We start from the raw sequence: 17,851 nt of genomic DNA, 5'->3' as shown, positions 1-17,851 counted from the left end.
TTTTAAATATATTCACATTTTTTGGTTAAGTGTTGTATATCACAAAGTAAGTTTACAGATGTTTCAAATTAAAATCATGCTTAAATACTCTAGATTTTATTTATTTTAAGTGAAAAACGGATAAAAACATTCATAGTCATTTTGTTCCAATTTTCTCCTGGATTATTTATGCTGTAGGAGGCTCCACCCATTGCTCGTTCTGCTTATCAACCCCTGTGGTTTCTTCATTAAAATTCACAACAAATAAGAGGTAGTTAAGCTAAACAAACCAACCATTTGAAAGCTGCCAGCATTTTCTAGTAAGCGAATAATTGTGATTATTGATATGCGAGCTAAGCAAATTGGGGTAGTAACCTAGATTCCAATGAAATCATCATGTAACTTTGTAAGTTAACAATCAGAGTATAAAGGCCTCAATGTTTTCTTTACATTTTAAATTAATATATTAACGAACTGACACCCAAGCGTATACGCTTAAGATCATTGAAAAAAGTACCAACGATTATCAGTAACTTTTTCAGGAATTCTATCCCTATTTTTTTTCATTTACTGATTGTAAAAAGGATGGTATCTTTAGCGTCATTGATAAAAATTCAAAATGCAAGTTGTATTAATAAATTAAAAAATTTAAATCAATTTGAATAAAAATGGATCATATAACAAGTATTTCATTAACTTTCAGTGTTTCATAATTTTTAACTCTTTGACGCAGATGGGACACCGGTGTCCAGAGTTGCCAACTGCTCCGGACACGAAAAAATAATTTAAAAAACGGTAAATAATTTCTTACTAAATTTTGCAAATACTTGACTAATTTTGCCTGCTTTTTAAAAAGTTTAGAGTGACATAACTATAATAATTTAGAAATAGTGGTAGATAAAAATCTAATAAATTTAGTTTATTTAACCAAGAATTACAATTAATAAGCTACCACTTAAAAATATTTATTCGCTGTCCGGAGCAAGTTGGCATCTCTGGGTGTCCCTTTTTATATAGTTTTTTACTGACGCTTTAATTACAAGTAAAAATATATTTTGGTAAATTTTAATTATAAAAAACACTCGAATAATAGTTATTGAAAAAGATTATCGAAATTATATTTGTATTACAATGTGAAATCCAAAAAAATAGTTTTAACTTTTTTGTCATTCATATTCAAATATTTATCAATTTTTTAAATTAAAGAAAATCTAATGATGAATAACTGTTTCTTTTAAATCTAAATAACTGCAAATAAGTGCAACATTGGAAACTTATTGCATGGAAGTGAGCTCACTTTGGAAGATTTTACCTTTCACGCAGAAAAAAGCACAGACGTTTCATGCTGTATTTCATAATTTATTACAATACTTAAATGCTTAATATAATACTTTTTTCACTAATTTTGACCTAAATCAAAACAAAATAATAAAGTGTGAAAATTATGTTAATAAAAAATTCTGCGTCAAACAGTTAAACATTGTGAATTCTAACACTCCCATAAAGCAAAATCTGCATTAAAAATAGTATTAAATTATTTTTATACACTTTTCGACTTTGTAAAAGTAGTCTCAAATTCTTTCTGTAGAGATCTCGGGCATTCGATAAATCAATCGTAGGTGCTGTAAATCATCTTCGTAATTAATACCTTAATCAGAATTACTGAGGATTAAATAAGGTATTTTTAGATAAGAAAAAAAGGGAATTTATGAATTGATTGCAGTCGATAACTTCTCAAACCCACCCATAACGCCCAAAGCGATAGTAATGAAATGATCGCTATTTAGAGTTCTTTTGAGAGTGGGAGAGGCATTCTCCGGTATTTTTACATAACTGTCTGAATTTCGATGGATCGATTTCTCATAGATTCACATCATGTTTAAACTCATGCCTGTGGTTAGAAAATGCATCTATTTTTATCTGCCATCGATTACAATTGCAAGTCTAATGGAAGGACACGTTATGTGCCATTTTCAAAAAATTGATCAAATCAGACTGTTAGAGGTGTTTAGTAAATGATGTTTACTGACACTTTAGACTGTTGAAAACCGCCTTATTTTAAGTCTTAACAAAATAAATTATTCTATGCTGACGTTTAATCAGAATGCGTTCTTAAACTTAGGAAATTGTTCTTTCAAAACGTCAGCTAATATATCTTTCTTCTAAGCTTTTCAATTACTTTTTCTCAGTTTAATTTTATTCCTGACATGTGTGCTTATTTATTTCCATGTAAACTAATTTATTTATATATATATATGCAGGTTTCAGTCAGTTGCAAATAAATTTCGTAATACGAATACATAAATACATAGTTCTTTTCACTTTATAAATTCTTATTTACAGTGAGCAAAATAAAAAACGGATCACCCTGAATAACTTTTAATCGGATCTCCACCTTCTAGGACTCAATTTTAATGGTTTGAGGGGGTAACTTCAAATGTGTTAATTAGTTCAGACGATATTTTAAGTTACGAAATCAGGAAATCAGACCTAAAAACATACTTTCTGTGAACAAACTTTTTTTTGACGGAGTTCGATTTCTGACCTCCAAAATATGGGGGGGTAGCCGCAATCTTTAAACCATGGTCCCAATAGTCGCGTATTTCACCATATCTCGAAAATTTTCCTAGCAAATTAAGAACAATTTTCACGCAATTATAAACTTAAATTATCGAAAAGTAATTCCATGCAAAATATGAATTTTAGAAATCTTATTATTTATAATTATTTTATTTGATAATCGTCAAAAAAATTTCGTATTTCAAGGTTTACCATTTGTTATATTATATTAAAGAATGTAATTTTACACGACAAAATACAAAATTTGAGCACAATCGGGCGAATAGTTACAAAGAAATCAAATACTTAAAAAATTGTATTTTTAGAATTTGATTTCTCAGAAAATATTCAATCGAATTTGCTCAAATTTTGTATTTTATTATTGTAAAATTACATTCTTTAAAATAATATAACAAATGGTAAACCTTAAAATACAAAATTTTTTGGTTATTATTAAATAGAATAATAAAAAAATTATAATACTTAATAAAATTATCTTTTGCATGAGATTATTTTTGTGTAAACGAATTATACTTGTATATTTGCGTGCAATAAATATTTAATTCTCTTAAAACGTTTGAGAGATGGTGAAATTCACAAAAAGTACAATTAACATTAAGGGGTGCAAATTTTAGACCGCTCACCTGACTAAACTATTGGGACCATAATTCCCAGATTGCGGCTACCCCCAAAATATAGTGCCAAAAAAACCAAGTTCAAAGTTTTCTGGCCTAGACTGATAGAAGGTTCAAAAAAATCTTTAAACTCATGTACTTAACTATTTTTCCTGCTGATGAACCTTTGGGTATACTATTTTAAGAAATTAAGATTTTAGATGATAAAAAAAAGCAATTTTTCAAAAATCCTAGCATATTTTAACACCTTAAAGTTTTAAAGAGCTTGTTTGCATATTATGTATTCTCTCTGTACGAAAATTCCCAAAATGTTAGCATTCCAGACTTTATTAAATTATAAACATCGAAAATGCTGCATATTAACTTGTTAATTTGGCAAAAAAAAAAAAGATTATTTGGCAATAAAAGCAAAGCTCAACGACAACAAAGAAAGAGGGGCAAAATTATAGTTGGGTATCGATTTTGCAGTCTCTTGACCATCACGCAAAGGCATCATCAGAGTTGGCGAGATCGTACCAGGTGATCTTAAAATCATTTCAGATATGGCCAATCCATTGTCAGAAAAATAGAATACCTCGTTTCCCATCTACTATTAGTTCTTTCATTCATTTGCTGTTCTCTCTCTTTCTATCTATCCTGCTTGTGTCATAATGTTATTAGTCAATCAAACTAATGCTTTCTTTCCCCTTGAACTTCTCAGTTTTAATGGTGAGGGATATGTTTTGGTTTCATTCTCTACCTGAAGCTGTGTTTAAATATTTATCTTTATGCAGTTTTAATGAGAAGGAATTATTGAGTTGTTTTTAAGTCTAATTGTAAAGGTTAGACAAAAAAAAATGGATATTTGTTAAACATACGCTGAAAGAGAGATCTTAATCTGAGAGTTTCTGGAAAGAAATCCTTATTTATAACTCTTTAGTATAGCCCGAAAATAACCTCGGTCACTTTTTTTATCGCTTTATTTATACATTTATTATTATTTTTAAATTATTAAATGATACAAATACATCAATGTAGAAAAACTCTGGAAACCATAATTTTATGTTTAAAAGGTTTAATGAGTCCTTTCAAAATTTTGATCTCTCAGAATCCATCAATTTGAGGTGAGCAGATTCATGTGAAAAGAGAGTTCTTTAACGATTCACATATTTTAATGTTTTAATGTATATATTTAATATATTTTACCTCCTCAAATATTTTTAAATATTCTTTAAAGTCAATTTGTTTAACTAAATTTTGTCGCAATTTTATATTATTGATATTATTGAAATAACTTTTTATAACCGTAGATTATTTCTATTATAAATTTAGTTCAAAAATATAATTCAATCTAAGCAAAATAAAGTTTTAAAAGGGTTATTAAATGAAATAGACCTATCGATCACCGACTCATTAGGATTGAGGAAAGTTGATAAGGATTGAGGAAGTTATTTGAGTCTACCGGCCATTGCCTACTAAATGAAAATTTGAATTTTCAGGTCGAGTTTAGTGGTCGAAAATACGGGCAAATTAAGGAGAATGTTTAATAATTTCTTTGTAATATACTATTTCCCTATAAAATAGCATCGAAATATTTGCTTGGTGGAAAAGAATGCAGGTCGAAATTCGAAGTCTTGATTTTTAGAGGCAGTTGTTCTCAATTTCTATTCGGTCATGAAATCCTAAATAGTCGACATTCTTCCAGACTTCAAAAATGAAATTCTTTAGAAGTTACAAAAGTGTTAACCACTGAAAAATAACTCATTATTTTGAAAATATTTAATATGAAGGATGGAGCCGTGATGGATCCCCGTTTGTCTCCCAATGAAGTATGAATCCCACCGATGGCTGTTCGATATCGAACACATTGCACCAACCACATACCACCAAATACATTGCTGATGTAAAACATCCTCAATGATAGACGGATCATGAGTTAGAGTCCCATTACCATCAGACTAACCGTGAGAGGCTTTCGGGATTTTTCTCACCATGCAACAGAAATGCAGATTAGTTCTGTCAAAAAGTCCTCCGCGAATCCAAATTTCCCCCTATACTTGATAAAGTTCTTCTCCCTTCCCTTCTGGATTGGTTTAAAAGTTACAAGGCTACGGAGTTGTACATTGGTAGACGTAAATTTAAAATTAGGTTAGCTGTTCAACGACGGTCGAACCTGATGATTTAACTCTGTTTTTATTGTTAATTCAACCACCAACTTGTTTTCTTTTTAATTTTTATTAAATTTTATTTAGTATAAAAACTCATTAAATATTTTTCGTTAACGAGATTGTCTAGCAGAAGTTATGAAAGTTAATTCCTAATATTAATTCAGATTTTGAATAGTTTTGTTATCACAATTTTAATTTCATACCTTAATTGGACACTTATAAAAGTAAATGTAGCTAATTAAAATTGAAATAACTTATTAACATTTTAATACATGTAAAGGTAAATACCTTCCTCATCTAATGTCGCTCTATGGTATGCATTTGATGAGATTTTCAACTTTGACTTATAAGCTTAATCCTGTTATGCAGATATCACTGTTCTGATGCTATCAGCATAATCCTAACATCATGTAATTGCTAATTACATAAAGTAATGCCATCTTTAGTTTTAAAACTTTAGCCTACCTCCAACTTATAATCAGAATCAGTAACGTAATTACAGCTGGGAATAATATTAGAAAAGAGATAATAAATTAATATTACTGCTAATACCTTTAAATCAGAGGAAAATAAATAATTTTACTGATAAATATTAACTTTTTTAAGCTGGTTACAGTCAACGATATCTGTAACTTTCTCTTTCGGTAATATTATGTTACTTTTTTGTCCAATGAGATTGTGCAAAACGATAAGACAACAATAGCATTTTTATGATACATCGAGAAATATAACACATCATGGGTATAATACTAAACACCTGTTTTCAAAACTTTGTGGTTTAAATTTATGATATACTTTATGATATTGATACCTACGATGTAAGATCTTCCCAAATTTAGTCTATTCAATTAAACATGAATATATAACTTCAGATGTTTTATTACTAATCAATACACTAACAAAATGATTTTAACTTACTCACTGAATAGACGTTATTTTATTTTTATTTTATGAGGAAAAAAGAAACAGATTAAGCAAGATTTAGTATGGTATCAATAAAATGTACAAAAGAAACGTTTTCTTGAAAATTCTGTTCATTTCTTCTGGAATGGTTCTGCCGCTCCAGAAAACCGAAAAGATATCTTACGAAATACCTTCCGTCCACTTAAATCCGTATTTAGCTTCCACCTACGTTCCATCTGTAGATAGAAATGGAATAGTGTCAGGGATTTTGTGCCCATCTCCAGAGATTTCCCGGAAAATCCAGTTATTCCTCCTTTAATTTTGTTTTCCAGTGAGAATCAGGTCGTTGGATTCTCGGTCCTGGCAGAAAATCGATGGTATAAAAGAATACTTTTCTCTCTATTTTTTTTAGTACTTTTTCGTTTGTTTTTGTATCAAACACAGAAAATTCTTCGGTTCCTTGGCTTACGAAACATTTGCTTCGAATCAGTTTTGATTAAGGGAAAGGAAAATTGTTTGAACTCCTTTGATAACATATGTTGTTGTTTTCTTTTGTGCCGTGTAATAAGTTAACGTAAGTTGACTTAATTTTACTGAAGATTGAAAAAATAGAGAAATCTTTATCGCTCCTTTTTCATTTTACTTGTTTTGGCTAGTTAAAAACGAATGTTGAAAGACACTGATAGGGGTCTTCTGAAAGAAGATCGGTATCTAAAAGCAAAAAATACTACATAGGCAGAGCGATAATTTTACATTCATCACAATTGAACTTTGTATTTACAAATTATAAAACACATGGGGAAACACATATAAACTAAGCTAGTGTAATTAGATTTGATTATTTGTGATAGAGTTGATAGATGGGACACCTGCGTCTCTTTCATATGTTTTTTCCTAACGCTCTAATTGGGTACTTACACTCCAAGAAGATCACGAATACCCACACATACCCATAATATCAGTGCCAGCTGATCGCGTATAAACAAATGACGTGTTAAAGTTGAGCTAAGTTTCTCCACATAATTAGCATGCTAATTAACGTGATATTAATTAAAATACAGTGCCGTATCACACATCGAATTTATTAAAATGTTATTCTTTCTCGTCTGCGTCTTTTACTTAACTTAAATTTATTATTTGTTTATGTATTTTATTGTAACCGTGATGTAATTTTGTTTTGTGTGTGTACATGGCACCTCCGATGCATAATTATTAGTTTATGTTCTACGTGACTTTATGCCTGTCTTTGTGTTAAGCAGGAAATATATAATTCAAGAATTGAAATTGCTGTGTAAGAATATAGAATGTGTCACTTAAAAAATTGATACTTGACAGGCTTGGTTTACTCGAAATAGAATAGAAAAAATCAGTTGCTAACGTAAACAAATTCACCATCTCTACAAATCTTCACCTTTCCACAAATTCACCATCTTTCATGAAAAAAAATATTTTATGTCTTTCCGCATGTGTAAGTAAAAATGCACAGCAAAAATAATAAGTAAATACATTTTTAACCATGCTTAACTGCACACTAAGAATATTTTTCTTTTCTTCTAAATTTTCAGTCAGTGATTAATCTAATTGTCTATGTAATCATTGAATAACTTTTACTAAATATTTTTTTACAACTAGCTCAATTTTTGGTAAATAGGTTTTCCACGGCATTATGAGCTAAAATATCGATCTCATATCTTGCTCTTCTAAAGAAAAAAAGAAAAAAAGGAGGGAAAAGATTAATGGCGCTAACCTTGTTACCATTCTTTTTCGCTTTTTTTTTTCTTTTCTTTTTTTTTTACCAGTCGCCCTCTTTACCTACACCCATACTCTAGAGTAAAATAAATGTCGAAAAAAAAAAAGAAATATCTGAGCTAAGTGACACAGTCCAGAGTTTCATTAGTCAAAGTTACTACGTGCAATTTACTTTACAGTACTATTCGGCCGTGAGAAAATCGATTCACTTTGCTTCTAATTAAGAGAAAATACTTGCTTTTACCTCGCTTTTCACAGTTAATGATGATGATTTCTCCAACTCGACCTCAACTTTTAGCGAATCAATTCTCCCACTTTAGGGGCAGAGATCTGATAATTAAATACTCCATTTTGATGATTATGTTTCTTTTTTTTCGCTCTCTCTCTCTATTCATCATTTTAAGTGAACAGAAGCTAAAAAAAATGTTAGTTTTTGGAAAAGGAAGAAAATTTTTAAATCTGTTTGCTTTCATTGCATTTAATCGTGTTAATGGTTGCTTTTGAATTGTAATATAAGAAAAAAATTGTGTTTTAACCCTTGGTATGAGGATATTTCAGACACAGATACATCTATGCAATTTATTTTTTTACTGGAAATTAGTCGTAAGGAGCGAAATTTTCTGATGGAATTTTCTTTTAAATTTTCATCAATTTTGATTTTAAAAAAAATAAATAAATAAAAATCCGACAGAAACAATTTTTGAAAATGAAAGATAATAATTTTTTCGATCTTCACTGTTGAACGGGGTTTTCCCATTGTCCGAAAAAGTATCTTTTTCATAAATTTTAGTTTTCTGTGCATCACAAATTTTAAAAATTGAAATTGCACTAATTTTTTAAACAGGAGGTACGAAGCTGTGAAAACTATTAATATATTAGATAGACTCTTAGGCTAATTTTCTAATTAAGAAGTTATATTAGGCTTAAATGTGTTAAGTAATGTTAAGCCTAATGTTATGTTTAGTTTCCTTTTAACTGACGGGCAGTGAGTTTCACTTAGATCATCTTCCAACTACTCCTGGTATTAGTTGCTAAATGTATGCATCCCAGACGTTAATTTGGCATGTTTAGATTCAAATTATTTTTTTAAAAAATTCCAGATGACTTGGTAAAAATTGCTTATTCAGTCAGAAAATCTTTATATATAGACTACATCAGCACGAGGCCACATTGCTATGTCTCATTAAAGAAGATCTACCGGAGACGCAAAGGGTTTAAATGGCTAAATTTATTGATTTTATTTTAATTATTTCTATTTAGTTATTATTATTACATCGTGGAGAGGATATAAGGATATCTTCACATTCATTTAGAAAGTTTAAAATGATCTTTTTTTTAATGTATAATATCTGAGATATTATTGAATGACATAATGCACTATTTATACCAATTTGCATTACGCTCTATAATGTAAATGAGGGATGATAAAATGAAATCATAAATATTTTGCTCGCATGTTTCTAATTCATTGATCAATGTATGTCATATTCATACGGTTAAAGATGCAATATTTTATTGATGACAGTCAAAATTTGCACATTTTGAGATTATGAAAAATTAGATATTATAATGAAGTTGACATGTTATTTATTACTGCAGCAATGATTGAACGTTTCAATTTTTGTTCCTTCTTTCAGCACGAAACCTTCAGTCCTGGGTCCCCGACGTGCCCTCGCATGGATCGTCGCCACTCGTCGCAACCATCGACGGTGTCGAGCTCCCTGGGGGGGAACGTGGACATTTGCCGCATCTGTCACTGCGAGGGAGACGCTGAACTACCCCTCATCTCCCCCTGCTTCTGTGCTGGCTCTTTGCGCTACGTCCACCAATCCTGCCTCCAGCAGTGGATCAAGAGTTCAGACACGAGATGCTGCGAACTCTGTAAATTCCAGTTCATCATGCACACAAAGATCAAGCCATTTCGAAAGGTCTGACTTTTTTTTTACTTTATACTTAAAAAAAAAAAAAATTACATTATTATGGCGATAAACACCCTTAAATGGGTCGGGGCCTATAAAGGAATTGGGATTTAGATGTATACAACAAACATCAAGAAATTACAATTTAGAAACAATTAAAAGCAAAAAGCTCCTTCAGTACCTTAACCTAATCCCACCCTGAGACACAAAAAGAGAGTTACAAAATTTCCTTAGAAATATGAGAATAAAGCTTTCACGTGCGAAAAGTGGGGATGAGAAAGACAAAGCAGACAAAACCTAGTAACGAAATAGAGGATAATAGTACTCCCTAAGAAAAATCAGTCACTCGCTTTGAAGCATAATATCAGTACCTTGAACGATAAAAAGGGGTAAATCTGTTGCAACCTTAATATAGGCTGTAAAATGAACCATATTTCCTTTCAGGTAGAACCATAGTATCGTGTAATCAAGTTAAGAATCATGAGGGATGATTAATGGTTTCGCCAAAAAAAAATCCTCAATAAAATTGCTCTGAAAACTCACATTGATAAAATGTATAGTAAATGCCCGAGCTGTTAAATATACATCACGCACACACATTCCAAGCCTTAAAAACATCAATAAACCTATCTTTAACAGACAATCTCGTAATAAAGTCACCATCAACATATCTTAATTCTTACTTTCTACAACATATCCAGCCGTGTCCTCACTTTTTGCAACCTTTACATGTTAGACGAGATACAACGCTTACCAACACTTCATTTTTTAACGTGGTTCGTGTTTTTTCTTTTTTTCAATTAACATTAAGAAAAAAGTAGAAAACCAAAAAACTGAATCTATTATGGGATTTTTAAACAAACAGCTCTTATTTACTTCCTCCCTAACACGACAATTTATGTAAAACGATGGTCATCCTAACTATTCAACTCCAAAGTTAACTATCTGGAGCCTTAATTTTTCAATTCTACAATCCAAACAATTTAAATCTAAAAGCAGCGATCAATTTTATAAATGGCTGACTCGAGAAATTATTCGTTTAATTTTGCGCTATTTTTAAACAAGGCGATCTTTTAACGTGGTAAAACAAGGCGATCTTTTCCTTTAACAAAAAAGTCATTCTTGTGTCCTAAGATTATTAAATGAAGAAATATTTTTTTAACATATTTCTTACACAGAAATTCTTAGAAATTGAAGAGTACGTAATAGAATGGTATGAAATATGGGCAATAATAAAATATGGAAATTTAGTTTTCCTACAACTATTAACATTACTACACATCTATTAATTTTAGATTCGTTATTATAAAAACCACCAGTTTCGTTTAACTTATTCAAATTATAAAACTTTTTTATTTATATATCCGCACATCATATGATAAAATAAATAAAAAGCTATTCAAGTACTTAAATGCTGGACAGCTCTTGTAATCTCAGCTGTTGTTGTGCAAGTGCAACATGAGTATTGATTTACAGTGACTCTTTAAAACTTACCCGATTTAGTGCCAAATTAAAAGCAAACAAAATATCTAGGATATGTTTGATCGCGAAATGTGTGTCTGTGTACACAACCTGATTCATTTCTGAACTATTTATAATATTTGGATGATACTGAAAATGTGCATTTTTTTTTATAGACTATAAAATTTTAGAACAATATTGTTGCTATTAAAACATACTTGCTTAGCTCAAGTCATGACTATTTTTATCTTCTAAGTTTTTTTTGCGTTTAATTATGGGTAAAACAAATATAACTCAACTATCTTTGATTTATTACGAATACATTTCGCAGTTTTTTTAAGAACACTTAATCAGAATTTGGTGTGAATCTATTTGAAATGTGATATTGATTAATTTATTTAGATAAAATTAAGGCAATAAATATCGAAAATAAACTAATAAAATTAAAGAAAATTACATTTATTTTCACTTAAAAAAATTATTTTCGTTCATTTATAGTTCGAGAGACAGCATCGCATAATGTATATACACATCGCATGCAAATAATTCAGCTCTTCTCAAACGGGAGCAGCCATTTTGTAATGAATAAAAATTGTCTCAGTCCTTTCTCAATTAACCTTTTTATTTCAGACAATTTACAATAATCCCAGATTCTTATTAAATATCCTTATTAAAGGCTTATATCAGGAAGCCTAAGTATTTCCTAATCAGCCTGAAACTCTTTATGCTATCACAATTATCACAATGAGCAAAAGTACCATTAGGTTGATTAGAAAATTATCATTCGTTGCACAATTAACTTCATTTCAGAAAATGTGCAAAAACCCCAGAGTGAAGGTCTATATTGCAGTGTAATAGGAAAATCAACGTAAGTGACAAAAATTCAAATTTGAGATTTTTATATATTTGACTTTTTTGTATGATAAGCAATATATATTGCAAAAAAAAAATCAGTTTTTATCTGTCTTCTGAAATTCTATTTTAGCGTTCCTAGCGTTAGCGATAGAAAGACTTCAGGCAACTTTTCTCGAAATCTATCGTGAAGAACTTGCGTTGTTTTTTAAATTGCATGGCGGTATAGTAACAAGTCTTATAAAAGGTTTATTGAAATACAATTAAACAAATTCAGTTTGAATAATTATTTGCTAATTTCCTAAGAAGCCCGAAAACGTGCACGCTAGTTACAATAAACCTAAAAATATCAGAGTAGAAATACTGAAGACTTTTTCCAATTAGCGGGGTACATTGCAAAATGCCATCCATATTTGCAAAGAGTCGGTTTTTTCAATTAGCCTACAATATACATACTCTGCAGCTTAAAACAGAATGATTGACCTTTATTTTACGTGATCATCGACGTGTTAAGCATCATATCATAAAAATTCCGACTTTAAAATGACAGTCAGCGGAAGAGATTGCATATGAAAAAAATAAATTATCAGTTTAAATGTAACACTCGAAAAATAGCAAATTTTTATTTCATTGTTAATTAATCATTTTTCATTCTCACTTTGTGTTCAATAAAAAGTCTAAGTCTTTCGTTGCATATCTAGACTAGCATATAAACGGTAATTATTTTTTTAAAGCTTGCAGTAAGTTTTCTAAAACAATTGCATGTTTTCAAAGAACTTTTATGTATTTGATTTAGATTCTAACTTCCATTCAGTTTCTAAGACTTCTGATCAGTTACATACAGCAAACAACAACTGAAAACTGTGCTGTAATTCAAAGTTATATAAAAAATTTTGCAATTTCAGATATCTGAACATTTATTTCATAGGTTAATTAATTGTGATAAAACTTCTGTCTACTATAATATGGTTGTCCCACGGAAATAAAGCCGTATTGAATGTGTGCCGTAACTGGACATGGAGCAAACAAGTGAGAACAAAACACGAATATTCGAAAAACCCATATGCAAATACATATTCACAATGAGTCACTCACTTATTGTCTTACCTGCGCTGAAAAGAATAGAAGAAATGCGTTACAAGAAAAAGGGAAAATCTCCTTTTGAGTAAATACAACTGCTGTTAATAGGCTTATGTATCCGCCAAGTTTATTACCTCAGATTTCTATAACGGATTCATTTCAGCCTCAGACTGAAACTGCGTACCATCAGCAGATACAGCCTTATTGAGAATACCCTCCCGCATAATCGTCGACAATGAAATCAGGGAAAAAGGCAGACCTTTCCACCACATGCATTATATTATTCAATAACCTATATCGTGAAGCTACGTTCGTACGATTACGGAGGTGTTATCCAGCTGAAAAAATTGTACTTGGCCATTAGTTCTCTGCAAACGGCAATAAATGAGTTCACAACATTTCTTAACCATAGACGAAACTTTCCCACAGCATTAATGAACCTCCACTTTGCTATATATTAAAAAAGAAATTCTCTTTTATTTTGCTTTGCAAATACACTATAAGGCCGTAAAGGCCATCTTAATTCGTTTCTTTTTTACTCTTTTCTGTTAACGTATAGCTTTCAACATAAGCTACTGTTTAATTATTTTAAATAGCAATTACTTATACTACATAAAAAGAGAAATATTAAGTAGAAATCTTCCGCAGTTGACAAAAGGTGAAAGCTAGTTAATGATGCGAGAAGACTTTTGGTAATCATAGTAAAGTTAACCTGGCTTTTCTCTCAGACCGAATGAGTGCAACTTAAAACCAAGAAACGCATTTATTATCATTTTTAGAGAAGAATTGGTGCTCCAGGATGAAATTTCCAGCACTGTAACGTTTCCATTCATGTTACGGAATCTTCATAGTTACAATATTTAGAATAATATAGTGCATCCCATGCTATAGCTTGCATTTTTCTCTTATATCAATCCCGAAGAAAACGTAAAAAAGCAGGCTCAGCAATGTTGCCAATGCTTGCTAATGGTGGACAGTTTCAGTCTGTGATTGAATTGGAGGTTGCCATCATTGAAACCTGGGTTGACATTGATGCTACTGTCCTCTAGAGATTTGTATGTGCCGCATAGTATATTCTAAGTCGTGGGTAAATATAGCGGATAAATTTGGTATTAATAGCACTGATTTTATTTCAACGAAGCACTTTTTCCTTTCTTTTTTAAACAGTCTCGAAACAAAGAAAAGTGTCTGGCAAAGATGCAGATCCTCAGACTATTAGAGACAATTTTGCCTAGAACTTTTATGTGTTTGATTTATATACAACTCTCGCAATTATTCATCTACTACTATTTCTGGTAAGCCAGTCAGCGAGGAGTAAGAACCATGCCTCTTGAAGACGCAGTAATAATCTGTGGTAAGCCATTCTGTACACACTTTGCCCATATCTTGAGCAATTGACCTTAGCTTTGATCCGTATAATAGCATCTTGACCTGTATAAATTCATATATTATTCGAGCAGCAAATATTTAACACGAGAAATCATTTGTTTAATAAAAGGATGAAAAATCATATAGTAAAAGAAGTTTATCCAAAAAGACTAAGACGGAATACAATGTGAATAAAGCACAAATTAAGTTCAGAAATGATCATACTATAGTTTGGTTCTATGAACAAGAGTCTTCCTCGATGTCTTAACGCTAAAAAATTTTCTAAAAGTCACCTCAGTGTCTTTTGGTGTAAAGACACTGAAGGAGGTACTTGTTTATAGGACTGAAACTATAGTTCATTGTTGTACTTTATTTTTGCTTCATTTACATTGTTTTTTGTTTTAATAAAATTTGAATTAAACAAGAAAGGACAATTCAGTTTCATGCATATCGCATGTTATTGCTTGCGCAAGTGACGACATTTAATGAATTTATTTATATTTTTAGTGGGAAAAGCTGGAGATGTCCCCTGTTGAGCAACGAAAAGTGCTCTGTTCCATCACTTTCCATGTGGTAGCCATTACGTGTGTGGTGTGGTCCCTGTACGTACTCATCGACCGAACTGCCGAGGAGATGCGGACGGGCGTTCTCGAGTGGCCCTTCTGGACTAAGCTGATCGTGGTTGCGATCGGATTCACGGGCGGACTCGTCTTCATGTACGTCCAGTGCAAGATGTACGTGCAGCTCTTCAAGAGGTGGCGAGCCTTCAACCGCATCATCTATGTGCAGAATGCGCCTGAGAAGTGCTGCCAACAGCAAGCTGTCTATTCCGCGGCCGAGATGACCGCTAACGTACTCGCAAAGAGCGAGGAGAAGCGGTTCTCCCCGGACGAGGAAGAGTTCCACAGCTGCCAGAGTGGCAGTAGCGAAAGTGTTAGTGACGGCGAGGGCCCCAATGAAGAGGGGGCTCCTACCGCCACAACTAATGCCACCCTCATCCTGGCCAACGCGGCAGAGACTGGATCAACCAAAACGACGTTGACATCTGTGACTGACAGTGCCCCGACGAATGAGGACGCTCTCGGTGGTCATCCCCTCAGCGAAGTTGTCGTCGTTTCGAATGTCGAAGACGATCTTCCACCCCCACCACCCTTGGTGGTCAGAGACGTCACCCCATGCACAGGGGACGAGGCGTCTCTGAGGGACGCTTTTCTTACTAGGCAACTGCAACAAACCGCCAGCTGAGGGTCTTTTAGACCCTTGTAGACAAAGTGATGGATGTTAAGCCATGATCACGTTGATTCCTTCGCACGCTGCATCAATTCCTCACCATGTTCTCTTATAGAAGATCTTCATTCTGAGACAATTGGTAGCTTCTTCGATTAAATTTAAATAAACATGGCATTAATCGGTTTTCCTAACTGGATGGAAGTATTTTTATTCAGAAATAATTTTTATTGATCAGTAAAAACTGTAGGCTTCACTAATCAGAAAGTCGATGCACCTGAGAATCTGATTGGTGCAATGAAGCTATATAAAGTTTTACGCCATTCTGTGAAAAGAAGCTACGCCGTGGTAGAAAACTTTTCATGAGTTTAAAATTTAAAGTATTAAAAAAATGAGTGTAAGTAAACCTTGAAGTTTTGAATACTGAAATTTTCCTTTTGATATTTTTAAATAAACTTTGGAAGATTTACTTCCCTACTGCGTTATCCTGAGTAATAAAACATTAATTTGTTTGCATTTTGGTATTTTGAAAAACAATTTTTGCCATTTGAAACAATTAAAATTTGCCATGAAGTGTTTCACCCGCGGTATCGAGTCCTCTTAACTACATATAAAATTCGTACGAATCGAACTTAAAATAGAAATAAAATTAGTAGCTCTTGTTTTTATTGCTCTCATGCTTTATATAAGTTAATCTCAAATTTTATAAATTAATTCATTTAGAGGATCATTTATAGAGGGATTAAATGTTGAACTTTGAAGTGTAAAGTTAATTTTAATTTGTAACTAAATTTTCTGAACGCGAATAAAAAGCATACTAATCCGCAAAACAAGTAAAACTGAATACGTAGCTGCCTGCATTTACATTCTTAAATCAGAGTCTAACATTATACTTTCGCGAGTCAAGGTGAACTTTTAAACCTAGTTCATATAACTTTGAATAAAATTCGGCACAAATTGAATTTAAAATAAAAGCTTTAAGTCATTATCTAGATTTTTAAAATATTTTTTAAGCCATTCATTGATTATTACTTCTTAAGTTTACTTCTTAAAATTTGCGTTGAAATCACTTCAAAAAAAATATATACATATTCATATACTTCTAGTCTTAATTAAATACTAAGTGATAGAGATCTCACGCGCATCACTCAAGGAATTAATTAGTATCTTTAAATATTAGTTTTTTTTTCTCAATTTACAAAAAAAAAATGCCAATAATGAACTTTTTCATGACAAATGATCACTTGAAGCGAAGCGTTGCGCTGAGAGCATTTATCAAAGAATGTCGGTTGTCGCAGATATGGAGAAATTCAGTTCACGACCAAGGCAGAGTGCCAAAGAATCAGCGTGTGTGACTGGTTTATTATTAATCATTTTTACCAAAAAGCATTTTTTGATTTACCATCATAAATAAGATATAAGCCTCCAGGAAGTGAGGTACGCTTCATTTTATCATTACTTTCGGGTTTTGTTAAGCTGTGATCATTGACTTTTATTGAGAAAAACTGCAAGTGTGCTTCATACATTAGTCTCAGAAGAAAGCGGAGTTAGTGTATATTTCTTCATATCCTTTATCTTTCATTTCTTCAAAATAGATGTATGTCTTCAATGTAGAACTTCTTTTCATGTTTTTGCTGTCCCCAATATCAACATGTTTTTCCTCTGGTTAATAATTTATGAGCTAAGCATATGAATGAAGAGCTCCCCTGCTGTTTTAATAATAGATTTATATTCTAAAGAAATTGTAAAAACTGAGAAATATTTCTGGTAAATTTTGTTTTGCAAAAATAACCATTTTGCTATATGTCATTCATCCTAATACCATTAATACTAACAAATTCATGTTTACTTGCATTAACGTTTTTTTAGGGAAAGGCTGGTGATTTTGCCCTAATTTTCGAGTGAAAATTTAAAAAAAGAAACTCAGTTTTATTGGAACAAATATTCCTCTAAATTTCGAAAAACAAGAAAA

The 17,851-nt window shown here is 31.6% G+C and overlaps 1 protein-coding gene across 3 annotated transcripts in view; it reads left to right on the top strand.

Annotated features, from left to right (window-relative positions):
- LOC107452098 (E3 ubiquitin-protein ligase MARCHF8) overlaps nucleotides 1–17,851 on the top strand; it is a 62,304-nt gene extending 44,453 nt beyond the window's left edge. For 2 of the 3 annotated variants that reach the window (XM_016068405.3, XM_016068406.4), the window contains exons 2-3: nucleotides 9,610–9,900; nucleotides 15,160–17,851. In XM_016068405.3, coding sequence (XP_015923891.1) covers nucleotides 9,610–9,900; nucleotides 15,160–15,897 — 1,029 coding nt within the window. In that variant the 3' untranslated portion in view covers nucleotides 15,898–17,851. The remainder of the gene's footprint in view (nucleotides 1–9,609; nucleotides 9,901–15,159) is intronic. The other variant, XM_071178896.1, reaches the window with a different exon arrangement.

The sequence above is a fragment of the Parasteatoda tepidariorum genome, chromosome 3, assembly GCF_043381705.1.
Source record: "Parasteatoda tepidariorum isolate YZ-2023 chromosome 3, CAS_Ptep_4.0, whole genome shotgun sequence".
In the NCBI taxonomy this organism is placed as follows: Eukaryota; Metazoa; Arthropoda; class Arachnida; order Araneae; family Theridiidae; genus Parasteatoda; species Parasteatoda tepidariorum.
The sequence above is the reverse complement of the archived record's forward strand: the minus strand, read 5'-3'. Positions and strand labels throughout refer to the sequence as shown.